This window comes from Perca fluviatilis, chromosome 16 (assembly GCF_010015445.1).
Source record: "Perca fluviatilis chromosome 16, GENO_Pfluv_1.0, whole genome shotgun sequence".
Taxonomy (NCBI): domain Eukaryota; kingdom Metazoa; phylum Chordata; class Actinopteri; order Perciformes; family Percidae; genus Perca; species Perca fluviatilis.
Genome location: NC_053127.1, coordinates 28,239,647 through 28,263,630, shown reverse-complemented (window position 1 = coordinate 28,263,630; position 23,984 = coordinate 28,239,647). Strand labels below are relative to the sequence as shown.

At 43.2% G+C, this 23,984-nt stretch overlaps 1 protein-coding gene across 3 annotated transcripts in view; it reads left to right on the top strand.

The window, feature by feature from the left end:
- The window catches only part of srrm3 (serine/arginine repetitive matrix 3), a 94,173-nt gene that overhangs the window by 49,503 nt on the left and 20,686 nt on the right, over positions 1-23,984 (top strand). For all 3 annotated transcript variants that reach the window (XM_039826550.1, XM_039826551.1, XM_039776633.1), the window contains exons 2-6: positions 627-949; positions 11,201-11,302; positions 20,192-20,293; positions 20,836-20,916; positions 21,438-21,506. In XM_039826550.1, coding sequence (XP_039682484.1) covers positions 627-949; positions 11,201-11,302; positions 20,192-20,293; positions 20,836-20,916; positions 21,438-21,506 — 677 coding nt within the window. The remainder of the gene's footprint in view (positions 1-626; positions 950-11,200; positions 11,303-20,191; positions 20,294-20,835; positions 20,917-21,437; positions 21,507-23,984) is intronic.

Genomic DNA, 23,984 nt, shown 5'->3' with positions numbered 1-23,984 from the left:
TCTAACCTGCCTCTAGGCACTACTGGGTTGTTGACTCATGGAGCAGAAGTTGCTGTTGCTTGCAAAGCATGTCTACATGTACTGAAAGTGCGTGTGTGTGCATGTGTGTGTACAGCATGTTGATGTGTGTGAGTGTTTTCAAAGGGTACTGCTCAGTTCAGGCAGAAACACTGCAGCCTGTCCAGAGGTATTAACATCTTGGCTCACCTCTCAGTGTTTGTGGCTTACTGTCTATCTGAATACGTTGTGTACAGTGTGCAGACACTATGTTGGTGTGTTTGTGAGATCAGTTGGCAGCTTTGTGGTTGACAAACAGCGGTTCAGGGGCCATAAAGGGGCCTTCAGTGGGCTGTACACAGTCTTCAGCAAAGAATATTTAAATTTTACATATATTACTAAATGTATGCCATGTGAATAAGAATTATTCACTCTCAGCACCACTCTCAGTGGTGAAAGGTAGAATTCAGTAATAAATTGACGACAGACAAAAATCCTCCCAAATGAGGGTTCTTGGAAAGATTGGATGTTAAATCATTAACATGACATAAGACTGTCTAAGACTGCCAAAACCCAGCAGACTACGGTGTTGATCTGACAGTTTCTCTCCATCATCTGTGTCTCCACAGGGTTCAGTAATCATGTATGATGCGGCGAGGGTGCCATCTCCTAAGGATGGTGAGAACGGGATGGCCCAGCCCGTGGTCCCCGGGGCAGGACCAGGACCAGGACCAGCTGCAGGATCAGGAGGGCCTGCACCGAACACAGTCCTACAGGCGAAAACAGAGGAGGGACAGCCAGGTACAGAGGAGGAGGAGGAGGAGGAGGAGGAGCAGCCCAAAGCAGAACCCGTCCTGGTGAAGAAGCCACACCGAGAGATCCTGGACCATGAGAGGAAGAGGAGGGTAGAGCTCAAATGTATGGAGCTCCAGGAGATGATGGAGGAGCAGGGGTGAGTACATGGGACCACTTGTAAAGTTAAAGCAGCTGTAATCTACGTTTTTATAAGGACAATGTTAATCATGTAGTTCAGTAGTTTTAGTTAGAGCTGCAAAGATGAATCCATTAGTTGTCTATTATTAAATATTCGCAGCGCTGTGGAGTATGGTCTCGCTACACCACAGATACATACAAAATGGGATAGGCGAAAAAAATCGCTCAGGGTTATTTGTATTTCTTTAAACCAATCACAATCGTCTTGGGCGGCGCTGAGCTCTTGACGCAGTAATGGTACCTCTGCAAAATACTCTCAGGAAGGAACTTTTGCACCCCGCAAAAGAAAACCCCCACAAACAACCTTGTTTTAGCTTTACCTCAAACCTTTTCTTCATTATTTCTGTCACAGTACAGCAGTGATGACATGGTGTTGGCAGCTGTATTCATATTTTCTAATTGTTTCAAGTACTCTAATCTGACTGCTGACACCGCTACGTCTGCTATGTTTTCGTCTGCTGATTTCTAACAGTAAGCCTTGAAGTGTGAATTATTTCTTGTTAATCTTTGGTGACATGTTTGAAAAATCTAACTGTCCCTAAACGGAGCAGAACATGTAGTCTTATATAGCAATTTGGTGCCATCAATTATGCTAATGATCTAATCTTATGAAAACTTCTCATGCACAGTTGGCATTCATCAAGTAGAAACAAGTCATTTTATTAAGTTTGTGCTAAGAGGTTTTATTGAATCCGACTTGGAGGACTTGCACGAGCGAGCCTCAAAGAAAAAAAAGTTTAGGATAGGAATAAAAAAATTTCTTGCATGAAGCCCAATATGTATTAAGCACAACAACTCACCAAGCGAGTAAGCGACTCCAGTTGCACTGGGTATTTGATGTCAAGTGACATTACCGTTTTCAGCGAAACCGCAGTTGTTTATCTTTAGTTTACAATTCGGTTATTGTCGAGCTGTTTGGAGTGCGAGCAATGAAAGCATTCTCTGTGTAGTAGTACACTTGACATTGACAGGAATGTACCTGTAGGGGGGCTGAGTTCACAAGCTGCACCGAAACATTACATTCAAAATCTGTTACCTGCCAAAAGTCATTTTCATCGCAATATTGGGAAGAAAAAACAACCCAAGCCCCTGCGGAGGAGTGAAGTAAACAAACACTGTGTTTTTGTTAGGAAATGGTGCATAGCAGCTGTGTTTTGTTGACATGGCCATTTTTAGCAGCATGGTATGGAAATGGGATGGGATCAGGATACATGCATTATCAGGAGTTGTGATAGCTGGAATCTATTACGATCAATAACTTCATAGTTTTCATAGGGATGGGCATGAGTATGTGCTAATATGTATTTTAATTTTTTTGCTTTGTAACTGTCAATATCTTACTACAAATGTGCTACTATGACGAGTGGTTCATGCCACCCACCGAGCTACAGTAATATGTACGGTAGTGTTATAACGTTACAACAACATTCAAAACGCTCATAAAGTTATTTTTAGAATGATTGTTTTGACCACTGTTAAGAGCGCTGGGCTATCCCATGATTGAATTTGCCACATAACGTTAGCTACAGTAGCCGTATGGGTAATCGCCTCATCTAATGGTAAGTTAGCAAGTTAACGTTAGCTAACATTACTTGCATTTGATTGAAATGGCATAACATGAAAAACCGTGAATAAAACTTGAATACATTAACTCGTCCGGGAACATTATTTCTGCCTGAGTCACGTCAGATAGATTTTTTTTTTATCGGCAGTGGTGGTTGTTTAATAATGAAGACAACTCCCATGATCCAACGCTACGTCATCAAAAACTCATTTCGGACACTATTCTCACGTTAGATTGTACTCAAGTACTCTATAATAATTTAATGAAAGTACCGAAAATGGAAATTACTTCCATTTTAAGTTTCATTATAGATTTTCCATGACAAACAAATAAACAGAGAGGGCAAACAGACATCAGGGCATCGCTAACAAATAAGTGACAGGACAAACGCATTAGTGCTGGGGTTAGTGTTTAAATTGTGTCATGCCAGTGTTTTCATCTGACACAAAATGTGACCACGGGAACACATGCATGGAGGTGGTTTAACATCAACACATACATTGCTCAAACACACAGATAAATTCTTCTTTTTAAATAAAATATTATTAAACAGAAAGAGATAAAAAAAAAAATTAAAATAAAAGAAATAAGAAAATGGAAATTTCCTTTTAAAAACATCCTTGTATGATGCTTGTATGATGACGAGTTTGCTGTGGACAGAATGACGTGAAACAAATGAAACCAATGTGGAGGGATGCTCTGATCCTGGAGGTAACTGTTTCCTGGAATAAGAAATGGTTCCATATTAGCTGAAGAAATCTACAGGGACCATTTTGGCAGATAACTGGGTGCTTCCTGCTTGGCCAGCTGCCCCATTTAACATAATTGGCAAATGTTCACAATCGGCAAGCCGGTGAAGGACCATGTCCTTGTCACTGTTCTAGTGGATTATGTTTGCCGGTTGGGTACCTGTGGAGAAGCAGAGAGGTGGTGAAGAGCCTTACTGCCGGGTAAAAAGAAGAGACTGGCTGCTATATGTGTGTTGGGATTCTACACTGCCCACAGGCCAAAAGTGGGAGTTAGTTGTGATAACAACCACAGTGTGCTGGGAATTGGGCTTTTGAAATTGTGAGAAACAAGTACTGTAAAACATGCAGAAACATCTCATGGGGAAAAACTATTCAATTTATTCTCTGAATTTAAGCTTTTGATGTGTGTGTGTGTGTGTGTGTGTGTGTGTGTGTGTGTGTGTGTGTGTGTGTGTGTGTGTGTGTGTGTGTGTGTGTGTGTGTGTGTGTGTGTGTGTGTGTGTGTGTGTGTGTGTGTGTGTGTGGAGCTTGGGTTGAGCAGGTGGGATCAAGAAATCCTGATAATCCCTTGAACAAAGATTGTACCATGTAGCTTCATTATACATTACAGCAATAACACACATTTGACATCATGAATGAAAATGAGACACATATACACACACACACACACACACAGATAAATTAATTCATCAGCGGCAGCCATTTCTGCTTCACAGTGTTGTTTATGTCACAGATGCACAGATGCAGCATTACTCATCCTTGATGTTGTTGCATATTTGCAGCCAACACTTGAACTTTGTATTAATGGCTTCCTCCTCAAGTAGTGGTTATTAGTGAGGTTGCCATAGAGACAGTCAGCAAATAACACAGGGCAACCCAGCGTAGCTTGTTTCATTAGCATGATGTGTGTCCTCCAGCAAAAAGTTAGGATGAGCTCAGTGTGTGCTTACGCCAAGGGCCATGAAAACTGTAGTGACTGCAGTTTGCCTTAATCCACAATCTCAAGTCTTCTCTCAGGCTGATCTGCACGCACCCACACACACACACACACACACACACACACACACACACACACACACACACACACACACACACACACACACACACACACTGCTGCTTGAATAACCACAGCTACCAGGCAAACTCCAGGCTAGCTGAGACTGTAATTAACAATGAGCTCTGTGATACGGTACGGAGAAAATTCACTTTCCCACTGATACCTCGTGAAATTTTATTCACATCACATTTGTGATTTATGGAAAGCTGGCTAATCCTTGATATATTAGGGGAGGGTGATTTTAATTGAATAAAGGGCAAGCTAATTAGTGAGAGTTTTTTATTTTTCTTTGGTCAAAGCTAGAAACGAGAGGTGACAGACAAAAACTTGAATGCCAGTATGCGGGACCGGTGTTTTTTCCAAATTTAAAAAAGAAAAAAGTAGTTTTTTTTTCTGTTTTGTCTTTCCCACTGCTGAGTGTACCATGTCAGAGTATGGACATTAATTGAATCACTACTCCTAAGAGATGCTTTGAGTAGCCGAAGCTGGATTAGACATTTCTTCCACAATTTCTTTCTACCCGTCTCTCCTTCCCCGAGTGTGACTGGGCTTCTCAGGCAGTGGGGCCTTGCTGATGGTGGAGCTACGACAGATTGGTGAAGCTGAAAGGGAACTGCTGGACTTTACCATCTGTCAAGGTCCGCTCATCTCCTGGCTGGGAGTAGACATAGTTGCTCCTGGTTTGAGCGCTGTTAAAGAGTCATGATGTCTAGTGGAATCGTGTAGCAGCAGGCAGCAGCTTGGCTAATGATGGCAGAATACAAGGAGACCATACACTCACGCTGACCAGCTCCACTCACTCGTCACACTGCACAAGCTCGGCTGGCAGGCAGTCGCACTTGAAGGACAGGCGGCCACTCAGCTGAATGTTAGAGCTCTGGACGGACTTGAGTCATCTCGTTAAGCTATAATGAAAGGAGAATCTCATTTGCCAGCTAGGCTCAGCACAGCTCCCCTTGCCTCTCCAATTTCTAATGTTCTTCTTTAAATGAGAGAGCGTGAGTGCATGTGTGCAGGATTAAGGGATAGAGCGGGGGATGAAAGAGAGGGAGAGCAATGCCAGGCATTAGACACAATTAAAATGGTGGCTGGGGTCTGTTTTCATTTGTTGTGGCTATAAGCCAGCAGACTCAGAATCTACGTCACCCCTGAGTCGCCGTCCTGACTGAGGCCTCGGTGAAGGATTAGGCTGGGGGGCAGGTTGGACGCCTGCCTCCTTCTCTAACCCTGCCAGCATGGCAGACTCTCCCCTCCTCCCTTTACACCCCCAATCCAGCCGTGCTGTTCCTCAGAGATCAAACCAGGATAAATAGTCTGTCATGAGTGATGGCCTCACCCTGGGAGCCAATTAGACGGGCTCAGCAATTAAAGGAGTCTGTTCATTTAGCTATCCATGGCCTGGTAGCATCCCACAGTCATTAGTGCACGGAGTGTCCTGCCGCTACTGGGAACATTGCCCTTTTATGTATATTAGATGTGCTGTAAGTTACATACATTTACTCTGTTAGAGTAGCTCTTGGAGGAGATGTTACAGCGCATAAGTGAAGCACCGTCAACAACATCCTGTCATCTTGGACACAATGCATGTACTGAACAGCTAAACAACCTTACTTTCTACTTTCAAGCAAGTTTGGTTGCCTTATGATAACACAGTTCACTGACAGATTTCAAGCTCAAGGGCTGCTATGCATGCAAGGGTCCAGATACTATTTCAGGGGTGTTTTTCCACACTAATTGAGGCATAATGATTGTGCATGATTTGAACTCCTGCGGTGTCTGAATGTTTTTGCAGCTCTCTAATGAGCACCCACACACAGAAACAGACACCAACACACACACACACACACACACACACAAACACACAGATACACACAACAGAGCAGCACGTGTGCTTGGCCTTTCTTTTGTGTCCTGCCAATGGTAAGAGTTTTTTTTAATTCGAGGCAGAAATTATTACTCCTCCTGCTTCACCAAGATGTGCACGTGTGTATTAGAAAATAACTATCTGTTTGAAAGCAGAGTAGAGAGGTGTAGCCTGGCACAAGCAAAAAGGACACAACATAACCCAGAGATGCATAACTGAATTTGTGGCTCTACTATATACATAATGACGTACAAGCAAATTCATTTCAAGACAGAGCAGTCTACTGTAAATTAAGACCGAAAGGAAAGAGGTTTAGAGGTTTAGGTTTAGGTAGTAGTCAGGAGCTAAATTGCTGTGTTTTGGCCACTACTGCTGTGGTATTGCTTTAATATCATCTGCAGTGACACTTTTAGCATTGCAGGAGAGTAGCTTGGATCTTATTAAGAGAGAGCTGCTCTCGGAGGCTCTAAGGCCAGAGCAAATAGCTATCTCTGTTCTGATGGAGGTCTTCCTGCAAGCCAAAGCCCGTGTAATAAGACGATAAGCCTGTGTCCTATAAGACTGAAAATTGGAGGGACCCATTTTATACATCGTCACCGGGAGGGGGCCCAAGCCAATATAGCAGCTCCATGCTAGACAAAATAACTTCAAATGCTGTTGTTGCCGGAGGACTTAGAGAAGATGAGCAATCAGAAAGAGTGGCAATGGCATATTGTGCTGCTCCAGCCATTGATCTGCTTACACTGTGGGGGAGGTGAAAAGGGCAGCTTTATATAGTGAGAGAAAGGTCTACTCTTTCTCTCTGCTATATCTAGTACCTGTTATCTAACCAGACAATCTATGACTGTGAAGAGCATCAATTGAAAATCCTCTCCAATCGAGAGTTAAACAATTTCACTGTGGCCCGGTAGGCCGCTTTAATTCTGCCCCTGAAATAGAAAATGTGGGGGTGTTCAGTTTTGCCTTCCCATGTTCCCAGCACCATTCAATCTTTCTAACTACATTGGCATCACTTTGCCTCTGTGCTCTTTGAAGCAGGATTGATGGCTGCAGAGTTTCATAGGTGTACGGCAGCGCCTGGGGACGACTTGCAGAAAAAGGCTCTTCAGATATTGAGCGCACAAACATCCCTGGCATTCTGAAGGAGTACACACAAACACACACCCACACGCCCCACACGTAGGCACGTCCTCATCAAGTCGATGACTATCAGCAAACGGATGGTCTCTAAGGCTCACAATTATTCGGGGGGGGGGGGGGGGGGGGGGGGGGGGGGGGGGGGGGGGGGAGGTGGTAAATAATTCAATTGGGGGGGGGGGTTTGTGTGTTTGGCAAGTTCTTTAATCGTGGTGATTTTTCATGGTTGGGGTGGCGGGGAGCCCGTCGTGCTGATCGATGTCCTCTGTCTATCTCCACCCAAATCACTGGGACTCTCCATGCTGTAGGCAGTGGGTCTGGGCTAAATGGCTTTCATTTGCCTCCACTTTGGCTTCTGAACAGTCACACCTTATACACACAAACACACACACAAAGAAAACACACAGTTTGCTCAGTTTAACATTCATTTCAATATGAATTCAGTGTTACCCAGCCTTGCTGAGAGTGACCGCTCCAATCAGCCTCTCCTCTGCACTGTCAGGGCAGAACAGATGGTGTATTAGGCTGAAAGCAGCTACCTTTACAGCTGCAAGAAGTGCTAATTAAATGTGCAGAAGACAGATGTGTAGTTGCAGTGTGCTCATCCTATAATAGCCACTGACAAACATCCGATATGTGGCCATTTACACAGATTGATTCAGAGCTCACTATGGACCCCTGCCTGACTTCTCTTTAATGCAACTCAATAGTTAAGCGATCATGTGAGAAATAGTTTTCAGTCTTCTTTCCTCAGACTTCTTTTGTCCATAGATGTTTTTATCTATGTAGGTGACTCACCATTGACCAGGTTCTTGCAGGCATTCCCAGGTGCTGTGGGGGATTTTCCTGGCTCATACCTCTAAACCCCCGGCTCTATTTGAAGCAGCACCACTGCTGGGCCTACGCTCTCTGGCTTTGGTTAGTGAGCTAGACCCATCGTGTGCAGAACTTCATGGTCGAGCAATTCAATGAAGGACAGAGAAAGAAGCAGAAAGAAGAAATTCTGTAGGTCACATGTCAACAGAGGCTTGAGCTTCACAAGCTCTGACACCTTTTTTTTTTTTTGCTTCAGCGGAGATAGCTGCAGGCACTAACATCCTCACCATCATCAGCACAACGTGAAGGAGAAAGCCCTACAACCACGGCGTCTGTTTGGCCAGAGCGCATTCAGCCAGTATCCTATCCGAGCCTTCTCACTCTTTTACCTATTGCGCACCATCCCTTGATACAGACAGCTGAGAGCACCCAGGGACTGCTGTAGATTTGTCGGGAAGCAGCTAACGTTTGGCGATGGCTGTTGCGATGTGCATGGAAAGCCATGAATATAAAGTGTGTGTTTGCGTCCTGCATTGTGCTGAGTTGACAGCTGCTGGGCTGAGAGATTGCCGTACAGCAGGACCTGATGGTGCTGTCACACCGGCTGGCTTCTTGTCTCTGTTGGGCCGTCATCCAGCTAGTTCAGCTCTCCTTCGCACGTCTCCTAATCTCATTCTCCATACCTCCAATGCGCTGATAGCACCAAACTCAGAATACATGGTATCGGCTGCTATGTTTAATCTGAGAACAGCAAACACTCCTCAGACTAATGCCATTTCCACGATGAATAGAGCCACAAGCTAATTTACAATCCAGTTTATAGATTTGGTCCTGCCAGGAGCCCCCGCTAAGAGGATCTGTTGCCAAGTAAGAGTCTGTGTTCCAGCACTGAATGATGGACAGTTCCCTTGCACTTTCCTTATTGCAAGTAGAGCTCACATGTCAGATGTTATCACCTATTGAGCAGGAAAATAAACTGCATGGCCAGAAGCACATACTCACGTACTTTTGTGTACTTTTGATTTGGGGCTATTTTTCATTCTGTGTGGGTCAGGTCTTTTAGTTCCAACTAAAGAGAAATCGTAATGCTTTAACGGGAAAGTCTGCAGGGCTCCCTAAGACTAAATATAAACAGGAATTATTTTCTTGCCATGCAGCCACATCTTGCCATGTGTTTTAGCTTATATTTGTTTACATTTTTGCAAACTGGCACCATTAAAAGTATGCCGAATTGGCTTTTAGCACTTCCTATTTGCAATGCACCAATGGCTGTACAGACAACTATCACTGCATTACTTTGATAATGAAGAAAACTTAAAAAACTGGTGTTTCTCAGGCAAGTTCTGTCTTTTTTCTACGATTTCTAAGCAGAGCTTTGGATGGGAGCAACTGGGGCGCTAAGGGGTTTAAAGTACTTCAATTACCTCTATGAGCTGTGTCACAATCACTGGTACTGCTCCAAATACGGACCATGTTGACAAGTGGGCCAAATCAGTGGGCCAAACTACAATAGCTGGCATGCGCCTGTCTTTCACCTTGCACAGTATCTTTGCCTCACATCCCTCTCAGCAAAATGGCAAATATTCCCTGAAATGTTGAGCTGCTCTTTTAAGAGAGACAAAGATAAACTGTTGCCAAATAAGTGAAAGACCGTTCTTCAGTACTTTGGTAATTGCAAGTGGAGCACACATTTCAGATGTTAACATTTACCGAAGATGCAAATTGGGACTCGAAGAGATGAGTTCTAAGGCTTAATTCTGAACATAGTGCTACTGTATATCCCGGGCACCCCTCACACATGCTCTTGTTGTTGTTAATATGAACACTACAGCATATTATTGGCTGAGTCTTCCAGGCAGTCTAATTCTGTGATGTCTGGCTCCTGGCTACACTTTCACGGCTTTATTATTTCTCTCCCTTACCCTCTCCCTCCTCCGTCCTCTTCTCTCCCTTTATGTTTCTCTGTAGCTCATTACCTCCCGTTGCCAGAGCAGAATGTGAGGATGGTGTGGAGATGGTGTGAATACAGCAGGAGATCAGCTCGGTGTTCAGTGCTTTATAGAGGCCAATGCGCTGTCAAGTTCACAGACATGCATAACTCCTGTCCATCTGTAGAATGGCACAGGACAGAAGCTACTTCATTGTGGCTGCCGCACTTGTTCAGACAGGCTGGTAGAATTATTCGTGTCCCCCATCGCAAAGCTGTCAGCAGATACAGTCTTACTGTGGCAGGCCTGTGGTCAGAGGTTGTTACTTGTGTTATTAACACACTGGGAGGATGTAGCCCAAAGCTGTATGCATGAATTATTGTATGAGCGTTTGATTCATTCATTATCTACTGTGGCAAATAACATCACAATGAAATGAGAGTATAACTGATATTTTTGATGTTGTCTGGTTGCACCCACTGACATCTGAAAAAGCCAGATATTCTCAATTAGAAAATATGAATACAAGTCTACAATGTGACACAGACAGTAATTGCTTCCCCCGCTGCACCAGTGTGCAGTATTCTGTCTGGCAGCTTGTTGAAAGCTCCTCACACTGCCCCACAGTTGCTCTCAAGTCAGTGCTTAGCTTACACAATAAAACATGACATGCAGCCCAGGCCTGCACAAGGAACCCACCGGGGTCGGGGGAGGTTGACAGTGAGTCATCAGAATATACATAATTTGGCTGGGTGTCATTTTTGAAACGGTCAGAGGACGGTTGTTGCCATTTGTTAAACTCTGTGTGATAGCTGGGGATGACGTGGCTCCTACACAGGCATCTGGCACTTATGACAGATGACAATTAGCCTCGCCAGTGCCCCTGCTGCATTCAGTGCTGTTATTAAAAGCAGCTGCTTAAGTTTGCAGTATGTTCATCATTCACTTTCATACTTATACTCACTACTCAGCCGAGTAGTCAAATCTGCAGATTTGTGTGTGTGTGTGTGTGTGTGTGTGTGTGTGTGTGTGTGTGTTTTTGTGTATGTGTATGTGCCTCTACTAACTGCTGTGTCTTTATGTGTCCATCTTCAGGTACACAGAGGAAGAGATTCGGCAGAAAGTGAGCACATTCAGACAAATGCTGATGGACAAGGAGGGCGTCATCACCAGAGATGGTCCACACACACAACCAGTGTAAGTTACTGTGTATCAGGTTTAAAGGCAGGGTTGGTAATGTTTAAAAGCTATAGTAGCAAGATTTGAAAGTAGCATCACGTCGGGGCTCCGTCTAACCCCTCGCCCCTGCACCGCTGCGTCACTGCTTTAGAGCAGAGCGGAGAAAGCACCGCAATTTTACTTCATGTCTCATTAACCGGTAAGCAAAATGCTAATTTTATCATACCGAATGTTTAAAACAAACATCACTACTGTTAGCAATGTGGCGACGACGCGCATTAAGCTTAAGCTCGCACACGGGAGGGGTAGAGTACTCGCAGCGGAACAAGGAGGCATTTCATTGGTTCTTTCCAAGCGGACCACGAGGCAGTGATTGGTGGGCGTTTTTACAGGATTACAGCAGCTACAGATGACGGATCTTTTTTGCTCCTTTTTCAGAGCCAATAAGTTATTTATTATATATTGGAAACTTACTTATATATTGGAAATAGTTACCAACCCAGGCTTTAATATCGGTCATGTGTGTATTAGGGGTGTAACGCAGAGCTACTCTCTATTTCTGTATCTCTTCATGTCACAACAATATCTGTATTTGTATTGGCAGTGGTGGAAGAAGTACTCAGATCGTTCACTTCTCACAATTATTTATAAAATATAAGTAGTATATTATATTATTTGATGATTATTAATACATTTATGTGTAAATCACTTTAATGTTGCAGCTGGTAAAACATTGTGTATTTGAACCCCACCTTCAAAAAATTATAAAAAAAGTAAGCCTAAACTGAGTGTAAATAAAAGCAGCAACTCTTTATTGTCCGAGTCGAAATCAATAGTAGAACAGGAGGTCACAATACACGTCAGAAATACACTGGGCCCATTCTTTGGAAATTGAAGGTTGTGCATGCAATGAGAGGAGGAGGCCCAGAAGAAAATAAAGTTAGTGTCAAGTGCCAAGCTTCATGAAGATCATGAAATAATAAAAAATAACCTGCAACGTCTGTCAAGCTTTATGCTGTACTGCACAACTAACCAAATGAAAGGATGAACCACGCCGAATATCTGAATATTGAAACTCTACAATCTACACGTCCGTGTTTTTAGCTTATTGCCCATTTGTTTACATTCTGTCACATCAGCATCATGAAAAGTCCTGCTGGTTTGGCTACTAGCAGTAGCCTGGATTACTTTGATACATCAGAACAAGACTGAATCTGGAGCGCATGATTTCTAAACGGCTTAAGACATACAGGGCTAGATTTACTAACACTAGCGCAGTTTGCGCTGCGTCCGTTTATGCGAGTTCGGTAATAGCGCACGCTATGCTTCCACAGTTTGCGTAGTATTTATCAACCCTGACACCCATCAGGCAATCAGCGTCTTTCTCCGCCCACTATACCGTAAATTGCGCTGTAGCAAAGCGGTACTGGTGCTATGATATGGCTGAGTGCAGACTGCGATATTCCCACTGCTGATGCTATGACTGTTTGAAATGATCCTGATGCCAATATTTGTAATGTAGCGAGGAGTTTAACAACTGCTGGAATGGGATGTGAACGCTGAGTGGGAGATTCAATTTCATCTTTGATTTCTTCCAGTAACTCTAATATTGCATGTCTGCTTGATCTGTAACGCTAAATTATGTTGTGTTCACTGACAAAGTATGATTCTTCTGTTAAAAATATTTTCAGCCTCGCCTATGTCTTCGTCTTGCTCAAATTGCTGTTGCCATTTCACCAGCGGCATAAAGGTCTACGAGGAAACTTGATTGCGGCTGGTTTAAAGAGGCGGAGAATTTCCCCCGCGGAGAGAGCGTAGCTCTTACTGACAGTCTTTGTAAATACCACGGAATATATAATTAGGGGCACTTTGCGCTTATCCTCCCACCTTTTTGGGTGGAACTCCCACTTTCCCCACGACCCTCCCACGAACGCATATTGAAAGCGCAACTTGTCTCTTCTCGCTCATGTGGCAGACAATCTGCGATTTTACCCAAGTGCGCCCTGTTTGTAAATAGCCCGCATCGGTTACGTCCGTCATTGCGACCAATTAGCGCCTGGAAACAGGCGCAAACGGCTTGATAAATCTAGCCCACAGTATCTGTGATGGACATTATAGATACAGTCGAATAGAGTGCTGATGTCTGCGTGTTTGAGATGACTCTGAGAAGAAGTAGTTTTAGGTTTAGGGTACATTGTTTCAATCAGGTCACAATTAAGAGGAGGAGGTGCATATTACTGCAAAAATCTGGATTCAGAGCACATCATCGGTGCATATTCAAATACAAATAATGTTTTGTATTCGCTATACACCCTACCTCCTTTTTGTCATTTGTTTACTTCTTTTTTCAATTAATTTATTTGGGAACCCAAAGAGTTTTGGATCGTTGATGCTAAATGAATTCTAGCAAATGAATCTAATAAAACTAGACAGCCATAAATATGAATTGCAAGCAGAAATTGATTTATAAAAGAGATTATGAGAAATGGCCTGACAGTCTAATAATGTTTTCAGGCGGTCGGTTCAAGGGAATATGGACCGTAATTGCAAAAATGCAATACATTTTAATTTGAATCCTTGCCTTTTGACTGACAATGCCTCTCTCCGAATACACGGAATGGTTAAACCCCAAAGCTTCGAAAATGATCAGTAGCAGGTCTATTCTAAACTCTGCTGGAAGCCAATGAGGCGAAGATTGGCATGATAATTGTCAAAAATGTCCGTCTGTTTAGCACTAAGCCTGGCTGTATAGCTTTGAGCACGAGGTGGCATGGGAGAGTGTGTCATCTGAGACGAGCATAGATGGAAATAAAGGAACCAAAATCAATGACTGCGTGTGTAGTCTCCGTCCAGATCACAGACAGACACTCGCACACTCACAAACGCCACTGTTTCAGCCATCACAAACATGGGAAACAGCAGGATGTGGGCGTGGTGGCCCTCCTGAGTCACTCCATCATAATGTTTGTGTGAATGATTGAGAGAGGCAGCGTGGTGGTGGCGACGGGAACCGATGTCTGTGAACTAATGACTGGTAATGGTGCTGATGCTTCCTGTCTCACAGACTAGACTAATGATCCTCCCTCCTCTGCACCTCAGCCGCTGTCTGACGTTAGACCAGACCAGGCTGAAACGAGGAGGAAGGCTGAGGGAGGGAGTTATTGACGACGCTTTGTTTTGCTTTTCGCATTAGTTCAATCTAAAGGGCACTTCTGAGTCGGCTCAATTTGGGATTTCAGAGCTTGCCTTAAATTCTGCAACTTTCCCTCTCCAGAAATAGCCTGGCTCCGCCCTCCTACGTACTTCCACATAATTTTCATTTTCCTTCAGTACTCCGTCTGGTTTCTCCGGCCAAATCTTTACCGGTCTAATCAGCGAACAGAGGGAGTGGCTGAGAACAATGACGTTGAGGTTGTGCGCTAGTTTGAGTTGGAGTTCCGTAATGGCGGCGGAGAAAGGTGCGACCGAAGCCATTCGGTCCGTTGTGGCAACGCTGCCGAATATTCAGAAGTTAAAGCCCGAGCAACAACAATATTTGCTGAGTTGTGTTGGTGGCCATGATGTTGTGGCCCTCCTCCCCACGGGGTCCGAGAAAAGTTTAATTTTCCAGCTCGCTCCGTTAGTGGTGAAGGAGTTAGCTAAGGTGAACGCTAGCGATGCTAAGCCGACGTCACGACCAAACGTTAGCGATTGGTTATGGCAGATCCAGAGTGTTTCTGGGCAGATCAAATAGTTTTAAACTTCAACAGAGTACCCGCCTTCATGAAAGTTAACCCTTGTCAATGGAGAGTTACCAGACTCTGTACAAATGAAATGTACCAGAGTCTGGTAGCACCAGGAAACTCCAGAAAGGCCTTGATGTGGAAAATTGAAGAAGGCTGTAATTTGCAGGGTTGTTATCCTCCCACCCCAATCCGCCTCACACTCAACTCTCCCCCAGGCCCTTACTGTACAAACACACAAACACACACACACACACACACACACACACACACACACACACACACACACACACACACACACACACACACACACACACAGTATAGACCTCTTTTTGAAGTAATCTACGTCCCTCTGCTCAAAATTGTGACTTTACATTTGTAGTGCCTACGTCTGAAGCATTATGAGAAATAAGCCTTAATAAACCCATAGGTTGGCCTTGGGGCAAAACTGTGCTAAAGCCCTCCTGATACTTACTGCTTACAGCAATAAACAAGTCCAACGCATTAATAGGTAATATGTTAGGGGACCCTCACATCAGTTAAGGGCCTGCAGCTAACCGTATGCAAGGATATGTTAGTGATGTCATATTAATGGCAAGGTTGTGTCCCTGTCCTCCATCAATCCTGGTTTGTTTTCTTAACATAGCTGGCTCTATGGATGGCTATGTCAGTCTGTTGGTCGGTCGGTTGGTCTATCACTTTGGTCCAGACTGAAATGTTTCAACAACTATTGGATGGAATGCCATGGAAGTTTGTACATTCCTGGTCCTTAGAGGATGAACCCCACTGACTTGCCCTACCATGAGGTTGACAACTTTCCAATTACTGTAATTGCCATGATCTTTTATACAGGCATTCATTTCATACAGGGTTTCTAGAGTATGAAGCCTAATGACTTTGGTGATCACCTGATGTTCCTTCCAGTGCCACCACAAGGTTGACATTTTTGGTTCAGAGTGAAATCTTTCCACTACTATTGGATTGTTTGCCATGAAAGTGTGTACACACATTCATGTTCCCTTCTGGGTGCATTGTAATAACTTTGGTGATCCTCCAACATTTTATTTAATTTTCTATTTAGTTTATGATCAAATACCTGCACACCTAATGGCATTCCCATCATCCCCAGGTGTAGCCTATTTTGTGTTTAGTGCTAAATAATTAGCAAATGTTAGCACACATTTACATTTAACATGCTAAATTATGATGATGAACACAGTAAACCTAATACCTGCCAAACATCAGCATATTAACATTGTCATTGTGTGCCTAATTACAGCCTCACAGAGCAGTTAGTATTACCTGCACTGAAATTCAATACTTTGATTGAAATTCGAAAGGAAATTCAAATTTATGTGACATGCAGGAACAAAGTGACTTTTAGTAACTGAAAAAGGGAAAAGGTCATCGTAATTTAGGTCCATACTGATGCTGTGCAACTTCAAGCAAAAAGGGATTTCTGTATAGATCTAGATGATGTACCGTACCATACCGTTAGATTTACTAAATGATAGGAGGCTTCATCACAACCTCAAATATACTACTGCCTTCAGCGTGTTTGACTTTGCTCAGCTGGGAGCTTTTTTATTCAGATGCCATCTTTTCCACAGGGACTATTGCTATTGACAGGCTAGGCCCCTCAGCTGTAGCTTAATACTCGTACACACTAGCAGTAAACAGCCAGCAGTAAGCATGGATGAGCTAGCTCATAACTCTGTTTACCGATGTCCCACATTGATTTCCTGCAGAATTGATGTGAACACAGGGTGGAAGAAAGGAATGCAGTGTGTAAAGCCTCTGAGAGCCATTCAGGCTTACACACTGCCCGAACCGAATGGGGAAGCTGACCCTGGGCTTTACATAACTATTCAATATCTGATAAAACGTCTGAGACCGACGTTTCTTCATTAGCAAACAGAAATGGATCTACTGTTCGACTGATCTGTGCAGAGATCTAATGTGGGTGCATCCAGAACATCATGGTTTTTCCCCATGATCACAGAATTGATCAGCTCAGCTTAAACCTCCAGCCCAGTCAATCCTTCATCTTAATATGACCTCCATAAAGCTACTAGCTACTAGATTTGCCCCCACCCTCATACTGTGGCGTAATCAATCCCACCTCCACCTACCTCCTCCCAGAATAACAAACTATGACTCTGTGCAGCAATAGAAATATATCCTTTACTGGCAGAGTGGCTGTCTGAGTGGGCATGTAAATGGGCTACACTACTTTGTGCTGCAGCCCTGAGGAGGGCCTTGGCCGTAGTCCATCACTGCCAGGTCCCAGGGACAGTGGCTGAATTAGGGAGCCACTGTGTTGATCACAACCAGGCAGGACAGATGTCTCCAGCATATTAGAGCATGGCATCATTTAAGAGATTAGAGACACGATTGGGGAATTCGTTGATTTATCTCTAATGACTAAGCATGCTACCAGATAGTTTCAATCGTTGTTAATTTCTCTTCTTGGCATTCTTCCATTCCCGGCCCTACAGGGACACTAGTCTTCAGCTAAAACAAACGTTTAAAGCGTGTGAATGCCTTTTCTGGCATTTTACATATTTAAATCAATCTAGAAAACAACACATCCTGAAATTTGTTCATGCGTTCCAAATGAGTGGTGGTCTTATAAGAAATTTTTAAAAGCTGTGTGAATTGCTGTATTATTAACACACTAACCCTACATGAATTCACATATTTTTTTCTTGCTAGCGGCCTCATTCTGTGCGATAGATAAATATTGTATGTGCAGCTTCACTACAAAGAGATGTCTTTGGTGCCATATCTAATATTTAACATGTTTGATGTTTAATTCTAGAACTTTTTTCCAAAGAGTATAGACTGTAAAAAAAATAAAAAGAGGAGTTTGCGGTATTTTAAGCCCTGAGTAGTGTCTGCAGTCTGTAAGTAAAACCCAGGGCAAAGAAAGTCCACCAATCACTCAGCGCTGCTCGTTTAGCAGCCCCTCTCTATTCGGTAGCTGGGCTAAGAAGATACTGTGTAAAGAGATTTTAGCGAGTAACTCCTCCTACGCTGTCAATGTGAAGTGAGGTTATTTTGCTCTGGATTGGCATCCCTGCTGTAACCAGTGGTGCTCAGCCAGTTAAGGTCTTAGTTGCCTCATCTCTACACTAGCCCTCCTCTCTTGATCTAAAGTGTGCTCCATGTGTGTTTGATCTCCTTACCAGAGGTGCACTATCCTTTGCGTTGTCACTTTTTTTTTCCGTGTGTCGCTTCAGCCTCTTCATCTCATTACTCCTGCCTGTTTTCATCTCCCTTTTATGAATTGAGGCGGCATGGTTAGTTATGGAAGTTACGTCTCTGTCATCATCACTCTTATCCAAATAACCTCTACATATACAAAGTACTTCCATATGCTACATCTCTGTGTTATAAGTACCAGGAAGCCCAGAGACTGCTGGATTTGTAACAACACTGGGACGTGACCAGGTCAGACAGATAGGACTGCACGATGGAAAAATAATCAGTGTGGTGTGTTTTTATATCTATTTCTTTAGCCCACATGGAGCCTGCAAGGTCAGATCTGGTGGATCAGAGCAGGCCACATAAGAGAGAAGGGGGTAGAGGGGCAGGGAGGATTAGGGAGGAGGCTGCTGCCATCTGTCTTTATATACAATACTGTGCGTGTGCGTCTGTCTGTCTGTCTGTGGAACAAATGGGAAGATGTACAACTACAGGGTCAAAAAAAGTTTAGTGTGTGAGCATCACATTTTTTATATGCTTGACTTCTTGTTTTTATTGTTTTGCACCCAAGTTAGGTGCCAGATGTGAAGATACACGCTAGGTACATTCATTAGACTGCAGCGGAGCTCTAGGGAGAGCAAGTTTGGTCCATCCCTTTGTTCCAGACTAAAATATCTCAGCAACTATTTAATGGATATCCATGAAATTGTCTACAGACATTCCTGGTCCCCTGAGGATGAATCCCACTGACTTTGGTGATCCCCTGACTTTTTCTGTAGCACCAGCCAGCAGGTTCACAGTTGTGGTTTTGAGTAAAATGTTTCAACAACTGGGATGAATTAACATGATATTTGGTAGAGACGTTCGTTTTCCCCTTGTGATGAATTATAATAAAATTGGTGACCCTTTGATTTGTCATCTAGCGCCATCATCTGGTCAGAATTTGAATTTGTGGTTTGCAAATTTTATCATTAGAGCTAGTAGACCAATAAATCAATCTGGCAGATGTATTGGCCAATATCCTATTATTGCATATTAGGTGGTGTATATGTCAGCAAATAAGTAACGAATAATTGCAGTACAGGAACTAGGTTTGAGATCATTTAGAAACTTCGTCTCCATTACATTGTTTGTAACCAGAGAGTACTAACAAGGGGATTTTTCAACTGTAAAATGTCCCGCTTAGTATGTATCTTGGAAGCAATGCTTGAGAAAAAAAAGAATCTAAGGGATATGTATAAAGATTGTTTGTTTATGCTATGGGTTTATGTTTTTTATTTTTTAAATTACTTCTGGCCAATATATAATTATCAGATCTTTTAAACTATAAAATATCGATAGCAGAATCAGTGAGGCTATAACTAGTTAGCATGCAAACTCACAAAATGAATACAGTGAACATTATATCTGTAAGAAATCTGCACGTGAGCTTTGTGTAACTACATGTTGCGGCAACGCAGGCCGCAACAACTGTGATTGGTCCACTTGGCCGTGGCTTGGTAACGTAGCATTTCCTCCTATTTCTGGGTTCTCCTTCTCCATAAACAACATAAATCAAGGAGAGGGTTAACTTTTCCTGCTACAGCTTGCTGGCCTTGGTCAGAAATCACAGGGGAGACACTTTGTTTCTCTCACTATGCCTCCAAAGCCGCTACTCGCCGTCACTCTCTTTACCACACTCTCCCCACGCACACACATGCCAGCCCTGCTATTCTCTTAAAGAGATTGACGCACACACCAGCGCATAAGTATAAACATCAGTCCATTTACATAGGCTACGTTGAAAGCTCTATGTGGAGCCCCCACAGAACCATAAATCCTGTTTACACCTCACAGAGCTGCTAGCATGGCAAGTCTCTAATGAGAAAAGTGTGGAAATAGTTTTTGGCCAGGGCTTGCAATTTACCACAGTTACTCCTCTTCTTCACAACACTCACACACTCTCCACATTTATGATCCTTGACTTTTGTGTTTTTAGGGTCAACCACCTGCACTATCAGCCTGACGGGTATGAAGAGAACCCTGAATTGGTTGGCTATGAAGACGGAGACTATGACCACGATTACCACAGTGACAATCGGTAAAGCACATAGTTAAACACACATATGGTATAATGGTGTTGTGTTGACCAGCTCTGACTTCTCAAGTGGTGCAACAAATCAGCCACCTATTATTTCCTTTAACATGGCCTCTGGGTGTTTCCTATGGTAATAGCCATAAACATGAAATTGATCTCAAGATAAAAATGCTCTTCAAATCCTTGAACAACACTACCACCACTCAGTAACAGCATGCACCTCATTATTATTCATCTTTGAAAACCATAATGCAGATGATCATTTAGATTGGACATTCTGAATGTGTTACTTGACAAAATAGATTAAGTGTCATTTCCTGTTTCCATTGTGTGATATATTGCATGGTATGGCAGAAAGGATTGGGGAAATGAGAAAATAGACACTTATCGGCTTGCACAGCAGCAAACGACTATAATCTGAAATGCGTTCCTTCTGAAAATGATTATAATAACAATCACTTATAAGTAATTTCTGCCTTTCTTATTTTGGATCTCGCTTTCGATCTTTGTCCCCCTCTTGTTCTCTACTTCTGTGGCCAATTCAGAGTGAAGAGGAAATCAAGCAGCTCTCCATCCCCTCGTCCAAAGAAAAGGAAGAAGAAGAAATCTGGCCGCCGAAGGAGTCGGTGAGTGGAAACGGCTCCCACTTATGAAGTGGTTTGATTTTTGTCCTTTTTCTTTTTTCCTGCCTTGTTGACAGAATAATTACGCTGTGGTTTTGTGAGACGGAATTCCAATTATTTTGGTTTGAATATTGCTAACGAGCCATCAGATACTGCAACTGTGGAGACGGGGGTAAGAATTGTAGGGAGACATTAGCAAAGCATAGGCTCATCTTCCATTTTCTTTTGAAAAGTCAGCAAAGGAAATAAAGAGAGTAAGAGACTGAGAGAGAAGGAAATGGCACATTGATGCTAAAGAGAAGAAAGAATCAGAAGTGAGAGTCAGAGGGATGAATAGAGTTGGGGACAAAGAGAGCCTCGGTGAGAAAGATCAGCTGAGCTACTAAAGGACGTCACCTTTGCTGACAATGATCCCCTCTGAGGTGTAATACAATGTAATGTAACACAATGATGAGTGAAAAGCCAGTTAGCAGCAATCTGAGGCTCATTTGGCATGCAAATTCTTCCCTTCTCTCCACCAAAAGGTTTGGCAGCTCCTCACCCACTCACAGAGAGAAGAAGAAAAAGAGTGGGAAGAAACACAAGCGAGACAGGTGAGTGTGTACAGTACTGTGTGTGAGTGTGTGTGTCATCATCAGGAAGAAACTGGCTTTTTAAGGGTTTATCAACAGTCACATTCACATGGATGAATGTCAAAGAAAGACTTGAAGAAAAAGGAGAGAAAGAAAGAAAGATATGAATGAAAAGGACAGAAAGACAAGATGACACAGAAAAGGAAGAAGGAAAGGAAAAAAAGATGGGCAGGTAAATAAAGGGAAGGAGAAAAGACTAAAAGATAGGAAGAAAACAAAAGTGAAAAAGGAAGGGAGGAAAGACAGAGAAAAATTAAAGGCAGAAAGACAAGATGAAAAATAAAAGGAAGAAGGAAAGAGAAAAAGAAAAAGGAAAGTAGGAAGAAAAGACTAAAAGATACAAAGAAAAAAAGGAGGAAGGACAGAAAGACAAGATGAAAAAGAAAGAAAGACAAGATGAAGAAGGAAAGGAACCAGACAGGAAGAAAGTAAATGAAAAAGGAAAGGGGCAAAGGGAAGAAGAAAAAGGAAGGGAAGAAATAAATGAGTAAAGACATGATTCAAGGAAGAGCAGACTGAAAGGCAGAGAGACAAAATAAAAAGAAAGGGAAGAAAGAGAATGGATGAAAGGAAGGAAGTAGGGAACAAAGCAATAGCTCATCATCAAAGCTATTGTGCAATGCCTTGGGATATCATAACGCCAATAAGCAATTGTAGAGTGCCCTCCACGTCTGTGCCTGACTTTTGGGGGAGCGTGGGGTAAATATGTTGCTCTAATAACCCAACCTGTATGGGGGGGCACACATCACAAGAAAAATGAGCCTCTCACCAAATTGCTTAGCATCACTGCACTGCCCCGCTCTTGTTTGCCACATCTCATCCATCCACGCACACCCAAGTCCCCTTCATCCTCTCTCCTTCCTCATCCCCACGCCTCCCTCCCAGCCTCACACCACAGCTGCTCTGCACTGCAGGTACTGTTGATATATGAATAATGGATCGATGAGGCAAAAAGCAGGGTTCTTCCCCAGAGAGTAGCCATCCTCCCTTGATGCTTATTTCCTTTTTTTTAAGGTGCCTTTAAGGCGTTAGGAGGAGCTAAACATTCATACCCCCGCTCGTTGTGATAGAGCTCAATAGTGTGGTTCCCAAAGTAAAAATCCCATTCATTTTCTCCATAAGGACTTTGATTATCAGCCATAACGTCTGAACGATCCAAGGTAGAGTGACCACGAGCTCCCAGCTTGTGAAACGAAAGTCTTTTGCTCCTGTAGAAGCCAGAAGTCTGAATGAAATCAACATTGTTTTCAGAAAAACATATTTAATTCGCAATCTTATGGAGAAATACTACACTACCCACAATCCTAAGTGTAACAGCGACGTCTCTGATAGGTGGAACTCCCTGTTACCATGAAAATGATTATCGTGAACCCACAAATGGCTAGAGCAGACTTCTACCGTTTAAGTCTAAGATCGTTTCCGTACACAATATTTTACCTTTGCCTTCTTTGCCGTTTTCAAATGGGCATTTGTAGGCCTTTATTGACAGCTGAATAAATGAAAGGGGAGAGAGAGAATGACGTGCAGCAAAGGGTCGCAGGTCGGGGTCGAACACGGGCCCGCTGCGTCGAGGAGTAAACCTCTATATATGGGTGCCCGCTCTACCAACTGAGAATATTCGGGCGTCCACCAAATCAAATGTTTAATGGTTTACGATAGCTGGTTGGCTTGGTTCCAGGCTTCAAACTCTTTATATAAGCATTTAATGAAACGTCAATAGAGATATTGAACGGGGAAAAACACTTCCGGAACCAGAGCTTTTAAAAAAAGTGGGCAGTCACTGTTGAGCTCTATATATACCTCACCTTAAAATAATAGGGCTTGTGTCCATTTGGCTGCAATACCTGTCTCACATGTTTTTTACTGCTGTGTCCTTGTATTTAAATTTGAGGTGAGGGATTTAGCTGTGACCAGAGTGTGTGAGAGAAGAGAAGAATAATGAGCTCTCCTCTCATATACAGCAGTCCCTAGTGGACTCCCTCCAGTGGGGAAACACAGGCTGCTACTGGGGCCACAGCTCTGAAACACATAGCAGCCACATACATTACGGTGACAGCTTTATTAGTCCCCTTTCAGTGAATCAACGTACTTTGTGCTGCCACTGCCTCCCACTCCACTGCATGGTGTGTAAAACAGCAGGGGGGATGGATTGCTCTTCAGGAAAAAATAGCAGCTCACAGCTCACAGACCGGTCTGACTAATCACCATGGAAACTGCAATCAGGGTGAAATGATATGGAGGTGAGGTGTCAGTCGAACGCTGAGGACTGAGGAGTGGCCGGCCTGTACTGTACACTCAATACGTGGTCAAAAGGAAAGTAAATCTCAGTTTATTAATCCTGTTTTATTGCAGTGAGCAGCATCTAAAACAGTCAGCAGTAAAACACAATTAGCGTGACTTTCACAACCTGTAGAATACCAACTGGAAAAGTCTAATGTG